The 18283-nt window shown below is 58.3% G+C and overlaps 1 protein-coding gene across 4 annotated transcripts; it reads left to right on the forward strand.

Moving 5' to 3' along the window:
- The first annotated feature begins 646 nt into the window (after positions 1-646).
- FMNL1 (formin like 1) lies at positions 647-17776 on the forward strand. 4 transcript variants are annotated; one of them, XM_062628233.1, is made up of 28 exons: positions 647-878; positions 6494-6577; positions 6802-6885; positions 6966-7039; positions 7590-7673; positions 7885-8025; positions 8793-8918; positions 9145-9253; positions 9459-9535; positions 9612-9705; positions 9962-10036; positions 10730-10840; positions 10948-11097; positions 11191-11292; positions 11395-11617; positions 11829-12152; positions 12267-12388; positions 12841-13043; positions 13289-13523; positions 13612-13680; positions 13820-13900; positions 14349-14478; positions 14562-14725; positions 14941-15042; positions 15223-15315; positions 15506-15629; positions 15889-15980; positions 16359-17776. In XM_062628233.1, exons 1-27 carry the CDS (start codon positions 723-725, stop codon positions 15978-15980), a joined length of 3429 nt encoding a protein of 1142 aa, XP_062484217.1. In that variant the 5' UTR covers positions 647-722; the 3' UTR covers positions 16359-17776. The 4 variants fall into 4 exon arrangements, with proteins under 4 accessions (XP_062484217.1, XP_062484216.1, XP_062484220.1 ...); XM_062628232.1 differs by lacking the exon at positions 15889-15980 and having other exon boundaries at positions 648-878; XM_062628236.1 differs by lacking the exon at positions 8793-8918 and having other exon boundaries at positions 648-878.
- Positions 17777-18283: the final 507 nt, after the last annotated feature.

Consider the following 18283-nt stretch of genomic DNA (forward strand, 5'->3'; position numbering starts at 1 on the left):
GTCACCCTAGAAAATGAAATAATAGAACAAAATTTGAAAGTAAATGGAATAAAATAAATAATAGTATAAAATTAATAGGAAAAAACAGGATAAGGAAATAAAAGAACAAAATAAATAATAAAAGTTTTTAAAGTAAACAAAATAAGGAAATTAAATTAATAAAGTAATATGATATAAAAAAGGTAAAGGATAAGGAAAAAAGAATAAAATAAAAATAATAAAATAAAAATAAAATAACACGAAATAAAAATTAAATAAAATAAGCTAAAATAGAAAGAATTAAATAAAATAAATGCATAAATTAAAAATAAAGCCAACTAAATGTAAAATAAAATATATAAAATGAAAGTTACATCTAAAAAATAGAATAAAATAATAAAATAAGATTAAAAATAAGAAAATGAAATTAAGTGAAATAATAAACTTACTAAAATTAAAATACTAAATTAACAAATGAAATCAAATGCTAAGGTCGCACAAGCTGACAGCAGCTGGGACAGGGCAGGAGGCAGCGGGCAGCGGTGCAGCCCCGCGCTGCGGTCCGAGCGCCGGGGTCGGTTCCTGCTGCCGGGGCAGGGCCGGTGAAGCCCTGCCCGCCGGGGCGGGGTGGCGGGTGGGGGCAGGCGTTAGCAGCGCGATAACGCTCCGGCGAAGTTGCAAACGGCTAAGAGCAGCCTCGGAGCGGGGGGAGGAGCAGCAGCACCCCCGAACCCAGCCCGGCCATGGGCAATGCGGCCGGGGGCATGGAGGGGGGGCCGTCGGGGGGGGAGAGCCGCGACCCCCGGCCTCCCTCCGCCCCCCCGAGCGCCACCGCACCGCCCGCCCGGCAGCCCATGCCCGCCGTAGCCGAGCTGGAGGAGCGCTTCGGCCGCGTCCTGGTGAGCGGGGACGGGGGGACCCTTACAGCTGCGACAGTCCCGTTATCACAGCATTTGATTCGGTTATTAATTATTATCCCTAAGATTAATAATAATTGTTCCTCTGTCACGCCTGGTCATGCTCGACCTGCCCCACAGCGGGGCTGCCGCTCATGGAGGGGGGACCCAGCCTGAAATATCTGAGTTGATCCCAGGTCTCCATGGCGGGAGCCGGCCGCGGCTGGGCCAGGCAGCGTGCTGCAGGCAACCGGTGCTGTGGGTGGAAAAGCCTCATCCTCATTACTGATGCTGTTATCCCCTTGGAAAAACCACCGGCATCGCTCCCAGCCTCCCCAGCTCCGGCTGCGGGATGAGCGAAGGGCGATGCCGAAGCCGCGTTCCCATGGGATGGCAGCTCGGAGCTGCAGGGGATCAGCTCTTGCCTGTTCTCCTCCGTCCTTGAGCGGGGCAGCCGGCCGTGACCTTCGCACCAAGCAGGCTGCGGTCCCTTCATGGGAGCCAGGACATGCTCCATCCCACATCCCTGCCCTTCCCAAAGATGCTCTGTAGTGGAGGGTCAGGCTGGGAGCAGGGAAAAAATATGCTGCTTTACTCCCTTGATCCCCTGTTGGGAGACAGCTGTGCCAGGAGCAGCCATGGGCAAAAGCTCCACAGATACCTTTACGCCAGGATTTGCTCGGTGGGATTTTGCCAGCCCCAGGTGATAATTACTGTGGAGCTTTTTTATCTTGTGGTGTTTATAGGAGGATTGTTTGGGGGTGGGAATTGCAGCTGATGGTGAAGAGCTTTGCAGGGTGGGGATCCACATGGGAACCCCAGAATCCCCATGGAGAGGGACATGCTGTGGGATGCCCATTGCTGGAGGGTGGCGGGTGGCTGAGCTGGGTGGTGGCACTGGTGGTGGCTCCCGGGTGCCGCAGCGGCGGTGGCAGGAGGGGACAGGCAGTGGGGACCTTGGGTGCTTCCGCTGCTGCTGCGAGGCCTCAGAAAATGGTGCTTCCCACCTGGCCAGATTGCAGCAGGTTGGAAAAGGGGGACGATTTGCCCCAGGACCTCAGCGCCACCTGCCCTGCCTCCTTCCCAAGGGAAAACTGGGGACAGCCATGGGGCTGGGGTCTGGCCAGACGGGAACTGGGTCTCTTGTGAAATTGCTGTCCCAGTCTCGCTTCCTCCCTCAGCAGGTTCCCTTCCTCCTTCTTGCTGTGGGGGAGGCAGCAGAACCCCCAGGGGATGGGGGCTGGGGGATCCCTCCACTCACCCCGACCACATTCCTTAACTCAGGATTGCATCTTCCCACCTCCTGAGCTTGTGAGATCAGTGATGGAGCAGGACGTGATGGGCTGGGAATCCCTCAGTGGAGCATGATCCAGATCAAACACATTGCCCTGGTTACAGTATTGCTGTGAGAGCACGTCGGTGTAAACCAGTTTTGGGCTGGACATCCCAGACTGGGAGAGCTGGCAGAATAGTCAACCTTGGAGCCCAGGGGAATCCGAACTGCCACCAGGAAGGGGATGGATAAACCCTCCACCCCTCAAGAAATGGGGAATTCAGTTTTATTTCCCCAAAACTGACTTCTTCCCAGCTAAGGCACAGTGGCAGATGCCTCTTTGGCAGAGCAACAGGAGGGCTGTCTCTGTGCCAGGTGGTTTGGGTTGTGCCAAGGTGGCATTTTGGGATGGAGTGGAGGAAAGAGAGCACCTTTGCCGCTGGGATGGAGATGCTCCTGCTTGGAGCAGTCAGGATTTTCCCCCCTTTTGCATGTCAAGAGGTAGCAATTGGGAATATACAAATCAAACTGTGGGGCAAGGGGATGGTGGAGGTGAGGCTGAAAACATCTCCGAGGGTTCAGCTGGAGTGTGGGGGCTGGCAGCTAAGGGGGGTGAGGACTGCCTCTGGCCAGGAGGGTTTGCTGGTGGGGGCTTTGCTGCCTCTTCTCCCGGGACCTGGGGGAGAACATGGCAAACGTAACCACTGCAGATGTTTGCAGATGTTTGCAGCTGTACTGTTGGCCCCAGCAGTGCGACTGGTCACCAGTGAACCCTGGCCGCAGTGTCAGTCTCAGCTGACTGATGCTCAGCATTCCTCTGGATCCCTCCCCAGCCCAGTCCCAGCATGGTGGCCAAGTCCAGCCATCCCCATAGGGGATGTGGGCCCTGGATAGGAAGGGAGCTGTTGTACGTGGCTGGATCAGGGCCTGGTTGACAGAGGAGGGTGTCCTGGTGCAGGTATCACCTCCATGGTCCCGGATCAGGCTATCTCCAGAGGGCATTCCTGCACAGGGTGGGTAGGCAGGCAGCCAGTGGGAATGTGGGCAAGGTGGCTGGATCAGGCTTGTCTCTCCAATGTGCTGGGAGCAGCTTCCCCCTCCTCCCGCTCTTCACCACCCTCGCAGCAGGATCCGGCCATCCTCTGCTCCTCCACCGGCTTGTCCCTGCCTAGCACTTAGCAGGTTTGAACTTGGATGGATATAGGGAGTCCCTGGCAGGATGAGCTGGTCCTGCAAGCATCATGCCGGGGGCCAGAAGAGCCCTTGATGAGCCTCATCCTGCTGCATGCCCAGTGCTGTGTCTTGGTAAGAGGCAGGAAGATAGGTCTGATGGCAGTTGGGGTCACTGAAGGGGGCATCATGGTATGGTTGGTGCTGTTGGCCTGAGCATGTCCCAAACACCCTTGGATGAGAGCATTGTGTTCTCTGGCCATGAGGGGTGGAGGGAGTACCCTGGAGTGGTGTGCTCCAGTGGCCACCAGCGCAGGTACCTGGTGACATTGGTCCTCTACAACCCCTAAACCACCATCTCAGGATGCTCCAGCTCCTTCCCAATGGTGGGCTGGTTGTTACCCAGTGTCTGGACTGGGATTCTCTCGCATGCCACATGCCATCAAGGCTTTCCACCCCTATGGATGCACATCTTCCACATGCCCCAGAAATGCTGCTCCCTCGCCTCAGCCTGGTTTTCACTCCTGCCCATCAGTGTTTTACTGAGCAAACACTTCTGTGAAGGATGCTTTGAACTGTTTTGCGTTGGGGTTTGGTGCAGAACCCAGCTCAGCTCTACCTGCTCGCGTGTGGAACAAAGGAAGGTGTTTGACACTCAAAATAGCTCCATCCCCACCCCAGCGTCTGCCCCGTGTGGGTGCTGTGACACAAAGGACTTCTTGTACCAGAAAATGATGAATGTGCTGGTTTGCCTCCTCCCAGTTTTAGTTTAAGGTGTAGGGTATAGCCCAGCTCTGGTCTGCAGCCAGTGTTGGCTGAGGTAGAAGGTCCCAGCCCACAGAATCCTAGTGCTGGGCATGGGTGGGATGGCACTGTGGGCTCCATGGCACTCTGTGTGTCCCAGAAGAGTTGGTGGGATACATTTGGTGGCATCTGCACAATGATGCTGCTGCCAGGCTGGGGAAGCCCCACACCAGGGTGGGATGAGAGTGCTGGTGCCAGATGGAAGGTGCTGGATGACTAGAGGTGGGACATGGTTGCTGGCGGCAAGTCCCCCATGGCCCCACCATCTTTGTCCCCCGAGGAGGACTAAGTCTTTCCAATGACACTTCCATGGGTGCTCTGCTGCTGCCCTATCCCATGCCTCCCACCCAGCCCTGCCCCACATCACCTGCCCTGCCCCACACCTCCCACAGCACCAGTTCCCCCGCACCCCCCGCAGCAGGAAATGAGAACTGGTTTCTTCGTGCTACTGGGGACCACAGAGGAGCCACTTCCTCCCCCAGCACCACGTGACTGTGCCCGGGCCCTGGCGGGATGCAGCCACCACCCAGTTTGTACCCAAACCATGCCACATCCTGCCACCCAGCCCAGGCAGCCCTGCTGGCAAGGAAGGGACCACAAGGCTTGGTGGCAGAGCCACCTCTGCAGAGACATCCCCAGCATCCCCTTGCCCTGCCTGCATCTTTGTGGTAGGGAGCCCACCAGAAGTCCTGTCTCACAGCTGGCTCTTGGTCCTGGTTTTTCCAGGTCTCACACATGGACACTAGAAGAGATGGTCCATGTGGCAAGTGCCACCATCCCCTCTCTGCTAAGGACACTCAATAGTGCCCCACTGAGGGTGCCATGAGTGCTGCCAGAGCCCTGGGTGTTCGGGTGCATGGTCCCTCTTGGTACAGCTGTGTGCCTTGGTCTGACCCTCCTGGAAGGTCTTACCCACCCCAAGGGGACCACAAGGATGGGGCTCCCCAGCAAAGGGGATGTTGGGTGCTGCTGCCCCCTCATTCAGCCTGGGACCCACCCAGCATCTTAAGTCCAGCCCCGGTGGCTTTGCAACAAGGCTATTTCTGACAGAAGCCTAATTTCACCATCCCTGTGCAATCCATCCCCCAGACTCCTCTCCACCCACATCTCACGGTTTTGGCTTCCTGCGAAAGCAGTTTGACAGGTCCCTGGTGGAGGCAGGCAGTGGGGTTCCTGTCCACCACTGTGGCACCTCTCCTCTTGGACCTGCTCCTCTGTGGGCAACCAAACCTCTGTGAGATGCCTTTTTTCCCCCAAGGACATAGGTGTCCCCAGCCCCATCCTCAACCACCTCATCAGGGCACCCCAAAACTGGTGGTTAAGGGCAACATTAAGGTTGTTAAGGGCTGCACATTGCCTCCACGTGCCCTCGTGCCAGCTTGCCCAAGGCAAGACTCAACTCCTGCTTTTCTCTAGGGGCTGGGTCACCAAGAAATGGGTCTTTTGGGAAATTCAATCACCCATGACCTGAGCTGAGCTCCCGACATGGCCCAGGCCATGGTGGGTGCGCCATTAAAGGCTTTGCTGCGCTCCCCATGGTGTCCCTCAGGGACCCGCTGTGTCCCCTGCGCACCGCAGGGGCAGGAGCTGCCCCGAGGCCTCGCTGTGCTGTAGAGCAGGTTTGGCAGCCGCCTCCTGCCGTTTGGAGAGCGGAAACCACGACGCATCCTGCCGGCAGGGCCCCGGGAGGCGGTGGGGGCCAGAGTTGTGCCATGGTGGCGCAGAGGGATGTGGTGATGCTCCAGACCCTGCCCTGACACCAGGTCTCTAAAGGAACACTGATTTCACCAGCTGGGCTCATCATGTGCCAGTTTGGGGGGGGGCGGGGGGGGGGGGGTGTCAGGGGTGGCCATCACCCTCGATCAGGGCTTAACTCCTGGGTTCTTCAGTGTGTCACCAGCCTGTGTCCCCATCCCTCACCCCAAGTAGCTCTGCCACGACTGAGCTGGCTGAGGCTGGGAGCATTGAGCATCATGACACAGGTGGATAGGTCCAGTTTTTTCTCCTGTCCCCCACTAACACCCTCTGTCCTCCCCCTTGGGGACCCCCAGATGGGGATGTTGCTGGTGGGTCCATGTCTGGTGGCATGCTAACATCCTGGGAATGGTGGTATCCCCATCCCCTGATACCAGTGCCCTAAGGCACTGGCGTCCTCATCATCATGCTGCTGTCCCTGCCAGTGTCCCTATCATCCCACCAGTGTCCTCACCAGCATCCCCAGCATCCCACTGGTGTCCCCATCCTTCCACTGATGTCCCTATTATCCCACTGCTGAGCTAGGACACCCAGTGCTGAGCAAGCTGCGGGTGCTACAGCCCCATGGGGGGTGTTTTTGAGGGTACCCCTAACCCTGACACCCATCACCCCACAGAAGTCCATGAACCTGCCCCCGGACAAGATGAAGCTGCTCAACCAGTATGACAATGAGAAGAAGTGGGAGCTCATCTGTGACCAGGTGAGGTCTGGATGTCACAGCATCCTCCATGCCATCCCTGTCCCCCAGTGCCACTCATCGTGCCAAGCACCGACATCCATCTCCATTAGTGATTCACTGCCTCATTAACCTGATTAAACACTGGTCAGTGCAGGGTGGGGACAGGGACATGGTGGCTGGTGTGGGATGGTGGCACGTTCCTGTGCCGCGGCTAGGTGGTTTCAGCTTCTCTGCGGGGCTCGTAGGAGCGTTTCCAGGTGAAGAACCCACCGTCTGCCTACATCCAGAAGCTGAAGAGCTACTTGGACACGGGTGGCGTAAGCAGGAAGGTGAGTGCTCTCCCTTGCACCCCGTGTCGCCACCCGGGTCGGGTGTAGGGACAGTGCCAACGGCTCTCCATGTCCCACAGTTCAAGAGGCGAGTGCAGGAGTCAACACAGGTGCTCCGAGAGCTGGAGATTTCCTTGAGGACCAACTACATCGGGTAAGAATGGAAGTGTCCTTGTTGTCACCAGCCATTGCTGCTGTCCCCAGCATCACTGGGACAGGGACAGGCATCCCCTTCTGGCTGTGGGTATGTTACCTCATCCCACCCATCTGGGGTGACTGACGGCAGGATGGGGGTGCTGAAGCAGCTAGCTGTGTCGTGGGTGCTGTAGGGCTTCAACCTCATCTTGGCTTTCTGGTACTCCCTGGATGCCAGAACGGACCTTGGCCCCCAGCCTTTGTGCCCTGACCCTTTGTTGTGTGGTGGGTGCTGAGCCAGGGGTGCCCATGGCCTCACCACCTACGGTCAGGTTGTCCTGTCTTAGTGGCAGTGGTGGCAGTGGAGTCCTTGGTCTGTGTCCCCGTGCAGCAGGAATGGGGGTCTGTGTGGCACCCACCTGCCTCCAAGAGGCACCACCTCATGTCCCCAGTGTGTCCCACCCTTGCTGGGGACCTCTGACCAAGGGGTGACTCTGCTGAGGTTCTGGAGGGTAGAAAGGGAGGATGAGAAGGGCTGGTGGAGCCAACCAATCTTCTGCATCCCACAGCTGGGTCCAGGAGTTCCTCAACGAGGAGAACAAGGGGCTGGACGTGCTGCTGGAATATCTTGCCTTCGCCCAGTGCTCTGTTGCGTATGTCTGGCTGCCCACCAGCTGCCCCTTCCCAAGGGTGGGATCAGACTCCCCCAGGACACAGAGTGGGGACTCTGGGGTGCTCTCCTTCATAACTGGAGTGATGGACCTATGGCTGGGGTTGAGCAGAGCATTCTCAGCATCCCCAGCCCTGGGGACCCCTATTGGGGTGCCACATCTCACTGGTCCCTGTGTCCCTATGGGCCACCAGGTATGACATGGAGAGCTCTGAGAATGGCAGCCCAGGCTCTGACAAGGGCAAGGTCCTGGATCGGTCACTGGAGGACCTGAACAAAAGCAACTCCTCGCCCCCCACCCAGGGCTCCTCCAGAGCGCGGCACCTCACTGTAAGGTAACGCGCGGTCCTGTCCCCAGCTGCTCCCCCCCCCAGTCCCTGCGCCGTATCCCTCCCTGCTCTCTGCTTTGCTGCCCGCTGGCTGCGCTGTGCTCGGAGAGGGGCTTGGCCGGGGGATGCAGGCTTGGTCCTATCAATGGGTCCCCAGGGCTGGTTTGGAGGGGACAAAGCCACATACCCAGGATAAACCCTGCTGGGAGCTGGGCTGGATCAAGCCCCAGTGGAAGCATTGTGGCATGTTCTGGGAAAAACCTATGAACAAGCAAAAAAATTGAGACTTTGGGGGGCAAATTGCACCTTCCTGGTTTAAAACCAGCACAGAGGAACAGGTCTGTGCCCCCATAGCTTGTCCTGGTGGCTCTGGCTTTCGCTTGGCACCTCTCGCCCTGCAGCCCCCTTTAACCTGCTCTTCTCTTGCACGCTGCCTGGGAATGCACTGACGGTAGGTGACGGGGCCAGGGTGTACTGGTGGGACGGGGACACCCCAGTGGGACCCCGATGCTGGTCACCAGCGGGTGGGGGGCCAGAGGACACACCACCACAGTCACATTGGGAGCCATTAACCATGGGGGTCCCTCGCCGCCTGCCAGCAGCTCCAGGGGAGCCGAGGTGTCCCACCGGCCCCATGGACAGGTCAGGAGTGACGTGGCACCCTCAGCAGGTCACGACCCTTGTCCCCAGCCTGTGTCCCCAAGCCGGGGGGGGAGGGCGACACGGGAGCCCTGTCTCTTCCTCCTGTCCTGCAGGCTCTAATGCGCCTCCAGCTGCTGCCTCTCGAATCAGCACATCCACACCCTCCTCCGCCACATCCACCCAAGCGTTCCCTGCAGTGCCCCGGGAGGTGATGGGGACAGTAGCCCCAGGTCACTCGGCAGCTCCTATCCGCTCCGGTGAGCCTCCGAGACCACCCGGCCTCCATCCCACCCCCATCACCACACCAGCCCAAGGGCTTGGAGATGGGCAGGGATATGGGGATCTCTCCTGTGGGGATGCAACCTCCTGGATTCCTTGCTGTTCCCCCATCCCTGCTGTCACCCATCCGTGCTCTGTGCCCACCCTGCTATGCACTGTGCCCCCCTAACCCTGGCCACGCTCAGCTGCCCTCTTGCCTCCCAGGCTGAACCCCTCACACAGCAGGAAGGCACTGAGAAACTCCCGCCTGGTCAGCCAGAAGGACGATGTCCATGTCTGCATCATGTGTCTCCGTGCCATCATGAACTACCAGGTGGGAGAGGGCTCCCCAAAAGTCTCCAGCCACTGCAGGTCCATCTTCAGGGTCATGGTTTGGGATGGGACCCATTCTTCATCCCCTTGCTCTGAGATGTTCTCACATCTAGTGGAGATGTGGAATGGGGATGTCCCAAGATCCCAGAGCATCCCTGAGGTGGGGACAGGATGCACAACCCCATTAATGCTCCTTTTCCCCCAAGTCTGGATTCAGCCTGGTGATGAACCACCCAGCCTGTGTCAACGAGATCACCCTGAGCCTCAACAACAAGAATGCCAGGTAGGACCTGTCCCCTGTTCCCCCTTGCCCATTGTCCACTCCAAAGCCCTGACCCTCTCACACCCCATCTCCACAGAACCAAAGCGTTGGTGCTGGAGCTGCTGGCTGCTGTCTGCCTGGTCCGAGGTGGCCACGACATCATCCTGGCAGCCTTTGACAACTTCAAGGAGGTGAGTCCCCAGGAGGGACACACAGTCCCCACACTGGCACCTGTGCTCCTGCTGGGTTTGTGCCTCAGTTTCCCTATGTGTGGCAGAGTCCTGAAAATGCCCATCTTGATGGGCGTGATGTCCCAATGCCAAGTGCGTGTCCCCAGGGCCACATCCCAGCTGGACTGGGTGCCAGGCAGCATTCTGCCCTGCTACCTCTGTGGGTGCCCCCCCAGCAGTGTCCCTCTGGGTCCTCAGCCCTCTGCTCCCACCCCAGGTCTGCGGGGAGAAGAACCGCTTCGAGAAGCTGATGGAGTATTTCCGAAACGAGGACACCAACATCGACTTCATGGTGAGTGGCTGGTGGGGCTGGTGCTCTGCTGTCCCCAGGGCACTGTCTACCCAGGGGCGACCAACCCACTGTGCTGTCATGTGGGTGCCATGTCCCAAAGGCTGCCAAGCTGTTGTTCTGTCCCCAGGGCATTGTGTCCCCAAGGGCTGCTGAGCCACTGGTCCTTCCCCAGGTCCCCGTAGCCCCAGGGCAGCAAAACCACCATGCATTTCCCAGGGGCACCATGTCCCCATGGGCCACTGACCCACTGTGCAGTCCCCAGGCACTATGTCCCCAAAGACAAGCTGAGAACACTGGGGCTGTCCAGCCTGGAGAAGAGAAGCTGCATGGAGACCTCAGAGCAGCTTCCAGTGTCTGAAGGGGGCTACAAGGATGCTGGAGAGGGGCTCTTCCTCAGGGACTGAAGTGATAGGACACAAGGTGATGGGTTGACACTGAAACGGGAAGTTTAGGTTAGATACAAGGAAGTTCTTCCCTTTGAGGATGCTGAGGCGCTGGCACAGGGTGCCCAGAGAAGCTGTGGCTGCCCCATCCCTGGCAGTGTTCAAGGCCAGGTTGGATGGGTCTTGGAGCAACCTGCTCTAGTGGAAGGTGTCCCTGTCTGTGGCAGGGGATTGGAACTTTAAGATCTCTTCCAACCCAGCCCATTTTATGATTCTATGACTGCTGTGCTGAGTGGTGCCTGTCCTGCAGGTGGCCTGCATGCAGTTCATCAACATTGTGGTGCACTCAGTGGAGAACATGAACTTCCGTGTGTTCCTGCAATACGAGTTCACCCACCTGGGGCTGGACCAGTACTTGGAGGTGGGTGATCCTGCACCACTCCAGTGCTGAGCACTGATGCCAGAGGTGGGTGGGTGCTGGGGGGGGTACCACCAGCAGTGACAGTGCCACTGGCTGTCCCATGGCAGAGCCTCCGTCTCACCGAGAGTGACAAGCTGCAGGTGCAGATCCAAGCCTACCTGGACAATGTCTTTGATGTGGGGGCCATGCTGGAGGACTCGGAGACCAAGATGTCTGTGCTGGAGCACATGGAAGAGCTGCAGGAGCACGTCAACCAGGTGGGATGTGGGCATGTGGGCAGGAGCTGCTGACGCAAATCCCGAGGGAGGGCTGGGGCTGGTGCTGAGCGACGTCGCCTCATCTCCCTGCAGTTGACAGAGAAGCTGCAGGATGCAGAGAACGACTCCATGGCCAAGATAGCGGAGCTGGAGAAGCAGCTGAGCCAGGCGCGGCAGGAGCTGGAGGCGCTGCGGGTGAGCACCCAGTGCTGGAGGAAGGGATGGATGCCCAGAGGACTGGGGTTTGAGGGGTGCAGGAGGACACCAGTGATGAGCCGGGGCTTGTCACCACTGCAGGAGCAGCTGAGCCCACCACAGGCATCCAGCCCGCCAGCCCCACAGCCCCAGGAGTGCTACCGGCTGGCGCTGGAGCGGCGGCTGGTGGAGCTGGAGGAGAAGGGCTTGGTGCAGATCCTGCGTGGGCCCGATGGAGACGTCGCCATCCAAATTGTCCCCGTTGTCATAGAAACAACAGCAGCCCCCGTGGTTACCCGAGAGACCACCACCACCACCGGAACAGGTAACACAGATGCGGGGACGTAGTGGCAGCCCAGGATGTCCCTTCCCAGTGGACAGGAGAAGGGTGTCAGCATACCTCTGTGCAGGGAAACTGAGGCAGGAGTGTGGGGATGTGACTAGGGATGAAGAGTCACTCAGTGGCAGAGGGAAGGTGGTGGTGGCACCATGTCCTGCACTGCTACCATCACATCCACTTCTTCTTTCCATTGCAGATGCTCCAGCTCTGGATCCAGCCCCAGCTCCAGCCCCATCTCCCCCTCCAGCACCAGCCACCCCCTCTCTCCCCCCCCCACCTCCACCACCACCCCCGCTGCTGGGGGCTGGTCGCAGCCTCCCGGTGCCCCCTGCACCCCCCCTGCCCACAGGCACCGGCCCCACCCTGGTCCCTCCACTCCCAGGTACCCAAGTGCCCCCCCCACCTCCACCAGTCCCGGAGACCCTGGAGAGGGACGTCCCCCCCCCTCCACCACTGCTCCCCCTCGGTGGGGGGGCCCTCCCAGCGGGGCTGGATGCCCCCAGTGCTGGCAGTGGTTCAGGTGAGTGTGACCTAGCAGTGGTGGGGGTGTCACCAGGAGAGGGTTGGGAGCACTCTGGGGTGGGTTTGGGAACCCCCATCCTGTGACACATCCCCCCTCCCCATCACTGTGCAGTGAAGTTGAAGAAGCCGATCCAGACCAAGTTCCGCATGCCCGTCTTCAACTGGGTGGCACTGAAGCCGAGCCAGATCGATGGCACAGTCTTCAATGAGCTCAATGATGAGAAGGTGCTGCAGGTGAGGACATGGGGGCTCTGGGGGGGTCCAGGCACAGGCCAATGTCCAAGTACACACTACATCCATGCTGAGGCTGCTCCTGTGCCACCCTTCCACGCATCTAGGTGCAATGTGGCTGCGGGAGGCTGGAGCAGCTCCTTGACACCATGGAGAGGGACAACTTGGGATCTACCATCCTCCTGTCACCCCTTGCTCCATCGTCATCCTCACATCCTGTCCATGTCGTCTTTTGCATCTTCATCCTCTGCCCCCCCTCATCCCTTCCTCACCCCCTTGTCTTGTTGCTGTCCTTGTTTCCTTGCTCCATCCTCACCCCTTCAGCCTGACCTCACCCCTTTGCCCTACCTTCATTCTCTCACTCCTTTCCCCCTTGCCCTGGTCCTTTGGCCCCATCCTCATCCCAGATGTTCTGTGTCACCTCCTGCGGAGCCCTCAGCCCTGTCTCCCCACAGGAGCTGGACATGAGTGACTTTGAAGAGCAGTTCAAGACCAAGGCGCAGGGCCCTGGCTTGGACATCAGTGCCCTCAAGGTGAAGGCCGCACAGAAGGCTCCCAACAAGGTCACTCTCATGGAGTCCAACCGAGCCAAGAACCTGGCCATCACCCTCCGCAAGGGTGGCTGCAGCATCCAGGACATCTGCACAGCTATTGAGACGTGAGTGTCCCCCTTTGATGGGAGAAGGTCAGGAGGTGGTTGTGTGCAAGCTCAGCTATACCAAAGGGTCGGGGTGATGTGGGGTGTGCTGGGGTTGGTGGGATAGCACCAGATACAGAGAGATAGAGGGATGCAGTGACCAGCCATGTGGATGGAGGGAAGATGGGAACCAGCCATGGGTGATAGGGGGATTGAGGGACCTGCTGCAGGGTCTGACTGCACTGGGGGCTTCCCACCACCTGCAGGTATGACCAGCAAGCCCTGAGCCTTGACTTCCTGGAGCTGCTGCTGCGCTTCCTGCCCACGGAGTATGAGCGGATGCTCATTGGGAAGTTCGAGCAGGAGCAGCAGCCACCGGAGGAGCTCTCAGACGAGGACCAGTTCATGATCCGGTTCAGCAAGATCCCGCGCCTGGCTGAGCACATGAATGTCATGATCTTCCTGGGAAACTTCAGTGACACGGCTCAGCTGCTCATGCCTGTGGGTGCTGGGGAGGGACATGGGGGCTGTGGGTGCTGGGAGGGGCTGACACCCTGCACCGGGGCTCACACCCTTCTTTCACCCACAGCAACTCAATGCCATCATTGCTGCATCCATGTCCCTTAAGTCCTCCAGCAAACTACGCAACATCCTCGAGGTAAGGAGTTTGGGGTGTGGTAGCCCTGATGGGGGGGAGTTGGGGTGGGATGGGTGCCCGCAGGGTGGCTGTAGGCACTGTGATCCCCCTAGGGTGCCCCATCCATGCTGGGTTGTGTCCCTGAGTTGTGCCTCCACAGATTGTCCTGGCCTTTGGGAACTACATGAACAGCAGCAAGCGTGGGGCAGCCTATGGCTTCCGACTGCAGAGCCTCGATGCGGTAGGGTCAGCACAGGGACACCCGGGGAGGGAGGGACATGCGAACCTGGTGTGGGGATGGAAGGATGCAAGGACCCAGCTATAGGTGTGGAAGGACACAGGATTCAGCTGTGGGGATGGAGGGATGCAGGGACCAGCTATAGGGTTTGGAGAGGCATGAGGAGCAGCTTTATGGATGCAGGGACCAGCTGTGGGGATGGAGTAACATAGGAATCTGTGGGAATGCAGGGATGAAGAGACCATCTATACAATTGGAGAGGCATGGGGAAAAGATAAAAGGATGGATATACACAGGACCTAGCTGTGGGGTTTTAAGGATGCAGAGACCACATATGGAGAGATTGAGGGATGCAGAACCAGCCATGGGGATGAAGGACCCTCAGAGCCTGCCCTGAGCAGGGGTGAGGTGGGGTGGTGGATGCGGATTGGGGCTGACGCTGCTCTCCCAGCTCCTGGAGATGAAGTCGACTGACCGCAAGCAGACGCTGCTGCATTACCTGGTGCGGGTGATCACGGAGAAGTACCCTGGGCTGACTGGCTTCCACACTGAGCTGCACTTCCTCGACAAGGCAGGCACAGGTGGGTACCAGGCTGGGGTTGTAGCCTGAGCACTGGGAGTCCCCAAGCCTGCCCTGACCCCGGCACTGCTGCCCTCCCTGCAGTGTCCCTGGACAGCGTGCTGCAGGATGTGCGGGGCCTGCAGCAGGGCATGGAGCTCACCCGCAAGGAGTTCATGCGGCAGGATGACAGCTCCGTGCTCAAGGACTTCCTCAAGGTCAACTCAGAGGTGATGGAGAAACTGCAAGCTGACAGCAAAACCGCCAAGGTGGGTACTGCAGGCAATGCAGGGTTGTGGGGCAGGACTGGGCCCCTCATTTCTACATGGGGACATCCAGGGTGCTCCCACCTCTGCCCCAGTAGGAGAAGCAGGAGCTGGGGGGAATGTGAAAGGGGATGGCAAGGTGGGAGATGCTGGGGGGAAGAAGTGGGCAATGCGGCACCACTGCCCAGCCCCCCAAATCAAGGTGTCTCTGCCCACAGGAGGCATATGAGTCAGCTGTGGAGTATTTTGGGGAGAGCCCCAAGACCAGTCCCCCCACCACCTTCTTCCCCATGTTCATGCGATTCATCAAAGCCTACAAGGTAGGAGGGGATGGGGTTTGCCCCATTCCTGGGCTTGGGAGGGCTCTGACCCTAGTTGGTGGTGTTCACTGATGCCATTTGGGGGAGTTGGAGATGCTGGAGCTTGGCTGGGACTGGGAGTGGTGCAGATCCGAAGCAGGACTCCCCATCTCAGCACACCTTCCCTGTGTCTCTCCCAAGAAAGCAGAGCAGGACATTGAGATGTGGAAGAAACAAGAGGCTGCAGCCAAAGAGGCAGGATCTGGCCCCCCTCGCAGTGAGAACCAGCCTGAGGTGATGGTGCCCCAACTGTCTCTGTGCTGGTGGGGTACCAGGCTCCAGCCCCGTGCAGGCTGTGGAGTGGGGAGGGGCAAAGCAGGTCCTGGGGAGGGAGGGGAGGAGAGGGAGGGAAGGTAAAGGCACCCCATCCCCTTTGGGTTGCAGTGGAGGCCGTGCTGTTCACTCCACACTGTCCCCACTGCAGCTTTCCATCCAGAAAGCCAAGCGGCAGCAGATGGACATGATTGCCGAGCTGAAGAAGAAGCAGATGGTGAAGGAGCCACTTATCTATGAGGGAAAAGATGGGGCCATTGAGGATATTATTTCAGGTGAGAGATTATTTCAGGTAGTGGCTAGACATCTGCCCCCTGCAGCAGGGACGCCCTTGGTGATGGGGGGCTGCAGGGGCCTGTTGCAGGCAGGAGCTGCAGGGACACAAAGCACCATTGTGGAAACAAACCTACCTGTAGCACCTTCTCATCGCATGTGGTGCAAGTGCTCCTTGCCCTGTCTCACAGCTTTTCCTCCTCTTCTGCTTCTTCCTCCTCTCTCCTCCTCTTCGTTGTCTCTCTGGATGTCTCTGCTCAGCTCTGAAAACTGTTCCTTTCACAGCCCGGACGGGCAAGCGCTCGTCCCGGCTTTTCTGCGATGTGAGCTTCAATGAGGAGAGTCCTTTGTAGGTAATGTGGGGCAGCGGGGCTCGGCACAGGGGCGGGAGGGGGACTGCCAGGCTTGGTCACTTCCCCAGGCTTCTTATCCCATTGTTATCTCCGGGTGTGTGACACATCAGCTGGGCTCTGCCCCACACCGTGAGCCAACCCCGGGGCACTGCGGCACCAGCCTCAGCCTCGTGATACAGTGCTGGGCACCGGAGAGCAAAGGGAAAGGGCTCCAGGGGCTGGTTGGTTGTAGCTGCTGCTCCTCCCGTCTTCGTGCTGCTGGTTTGGCTTCCCTTGAGCATCCTCACACCCAGACAAGTGCCTCCTGGGCAGTGATGGGTGATGTGTCCGGGGCGGGCAGGGGGAGCTCAGCCGGTCTCCGTGCTCCTCCCGGTGCAGATCTGAGAAACAACCCGTACCGGCGCGCAGACAAAGGCCGCGGCAGCTCCAAGAAACGGGCTGCGGGGCAGAGCCTGCAGGCGACGCCGGACATCCCACTGTGAGCGGCGCCGGCGCTGCAGCGGCCACGACCAGGGTACGACCATGGAACACCGCAGGGCACCGGGACAGCTCCCGCTCCTGGCTGCTCCAGCTTCGCGTGCCAGCTCCCACCGCATGCCCCTGGGTCTGGCGCAAGGATCCCCCGGCGCTTGCTTAGTGGCACCTCTGAGCTCCTCTCCTCCAGGCAGGCAGGGCTGGGGACCCTCCTGGCTATGCGCATGGAGAGGGGAGCACAGAAAGGAGCTCAAATTGTCCTGGAAGGAAAAGAGGGGCTGCCCATCTCTACCCTAGAGCTGCTCCACACCTGTCTCAGGCTCAGCACTGCACTAGTGTGCTCTGCTCTTCAGCTTGTTGGTGCTTTTGGTTTCCTGCTGCAGGAGGGGACAAGGACTGGGAGCCAGGGCGATCCCTGCACATTTCCATCTCCCCCGGCCTTGTAGAGCCCTTTGAGACCCAAGTTCTCCTCCACTGCAGAGCCAAGGAGCTCCAATCCAGTGAGGAGCCTGCTGCAGAGATCCCACCCTGGGCACACCCCGTGCCCCAGAGGCTGGCAGGGGTGCTATTTTACAGTGATTTTATATGTCTTCCTTTAAATTTCTCTGTGCTGTGGAGCAGAGGCTGGAATACCCACGTACAAGGTCTCACTGGGATCTGAAGGCTGTGGTGAGCAGCACTGGGCTGTTCCTCGCCACAGGGCAGGCTCTGTAGCAGCAGAGGCAAGGATTTACTGTCCTCAAGTCTCTGTGAGGTGGCTTCACCTCTGCTCATTGCCACCCACCCCTGCTGTCGGGGCTGGAGCATCTTGGAGACAATAGTGACCATGGTCCCTCGGGGAGCAGCCAGCAGCAGGAAGGGGGCAGCCTCCAGCCCTTGAGCAAACCACCACGACCCTAAACCGCTGCAAGGTCACTGCTGCAGTGGTGCAGGAGCTGCACAATCCTCCCATACCGCACTGGACTCAATTCCTCCCCTGCCCTGCTGCTGAGTAACTCCAAACCATGCACTTCACAATTAACCTTTAATGCATTTAGTTTGTTAAATGGCCTCGCTTGCCCCAGCTCTTAGACCAGGGTAAGGTCATGCTGCAGAGCTCAAGCAGTGGCTGTTTCCTGCTGTAAGATGCTAAGTGCCGGCTCGGTACCACCCGCAAGCTCGAAGGGGAGAGGAGGGAAGGGAAATGAATGTGTAACTTATAAATGACTTTAAGCCAGGAATGTAAAACATTAACAGCTCATTTATATACATTATTTTTATATACTGAAGGCCCATTTAATCTAAAGCAGAACTGATAATAAAATGACTCTGAGGATAAAGCACTTGTCTGTGAGAAGAGGTGAAGTTTTACATGGGGGGGATGCTAAGATGGAGGAGGAGATGGAGGGAGGGATGCAGGAGCAGCTGCTCGCTGCTCCACTAACAAGGCGCCTTCTCCTGCGTAAGGAGCTGCTGCCAGAAGCAGTGATTGTGCTCCTCTGAATAATTTTAAGTGGGAGATGGTTCTGACCTGCCTGTGACTGCAGATAGGGGTAGGAGAACTTCAAGGCTCTGCTCAGCCCTGCAGCTCCTTCCAGTACTGGCCACCTCTGGGCAGGTGGGGTTGAATGGGTTAAAACGTGTAATAAGAGTGCTGCAGGAAAACAGAAGGGAAAACCCAGTATTTGTGGCTCTGCCAAGCAGCAGCCCCACTTCTTACCACTCAAGTGTCCCTAAGAAGGCTACTGTACCCCAGGCACCTGCACAGACACATATCCTCTCTGCTGGGCACCCTGGGCAGGAAGGTCACAGCTTCTGCCCTCCACAGCAGCAGAGAACAGCTTTAACCT

The sequence above is a fragment of the Pezoporus occidentalis genome, unplaced genomic scaffold (assembly GCF_034315485.1).
Source record: "Pezoporus occidentalis ecotype Australia unplaced genomic scaffold, CSIRO_AGI_Poc_V1 ctg312, whole genome shotgun sequence".
Lineage (NCBI taxonomy): Eukaryota > Metazoa > Chordata > Aves > Psittaciformes > Psittacidae > Pezoporus > Pezoporus occidentalis.

What these genes read in the sequence shown, in the direction of transcription:
- FMNL1 (XM_062628232.1), top strand. Translation starts at nt 723, where the DNA reads ATGGGCAATGCGGCCGGGGGCATGGAGGGGGGGCCGTCGGGGGGGGAG. An exon ending in TTCGCCCAGTGCTCTGTTGC is followed by an intron (nt 7,674 to 7,884) that starts GTATGTCTGGCT and finishes ATGGGCCACCAG; the next exon opens with GTATGACATGGAGAGCTCTG. An exon ending in GTGCCATCATGAACTACCAG is followed by an intron (nt 9,254 to 9,458) that starts GTGGGAGAGGGC and finishes TTTTCCCCCAAG; the next exon opens with TCTGGATTCAGCCTGGTGAT.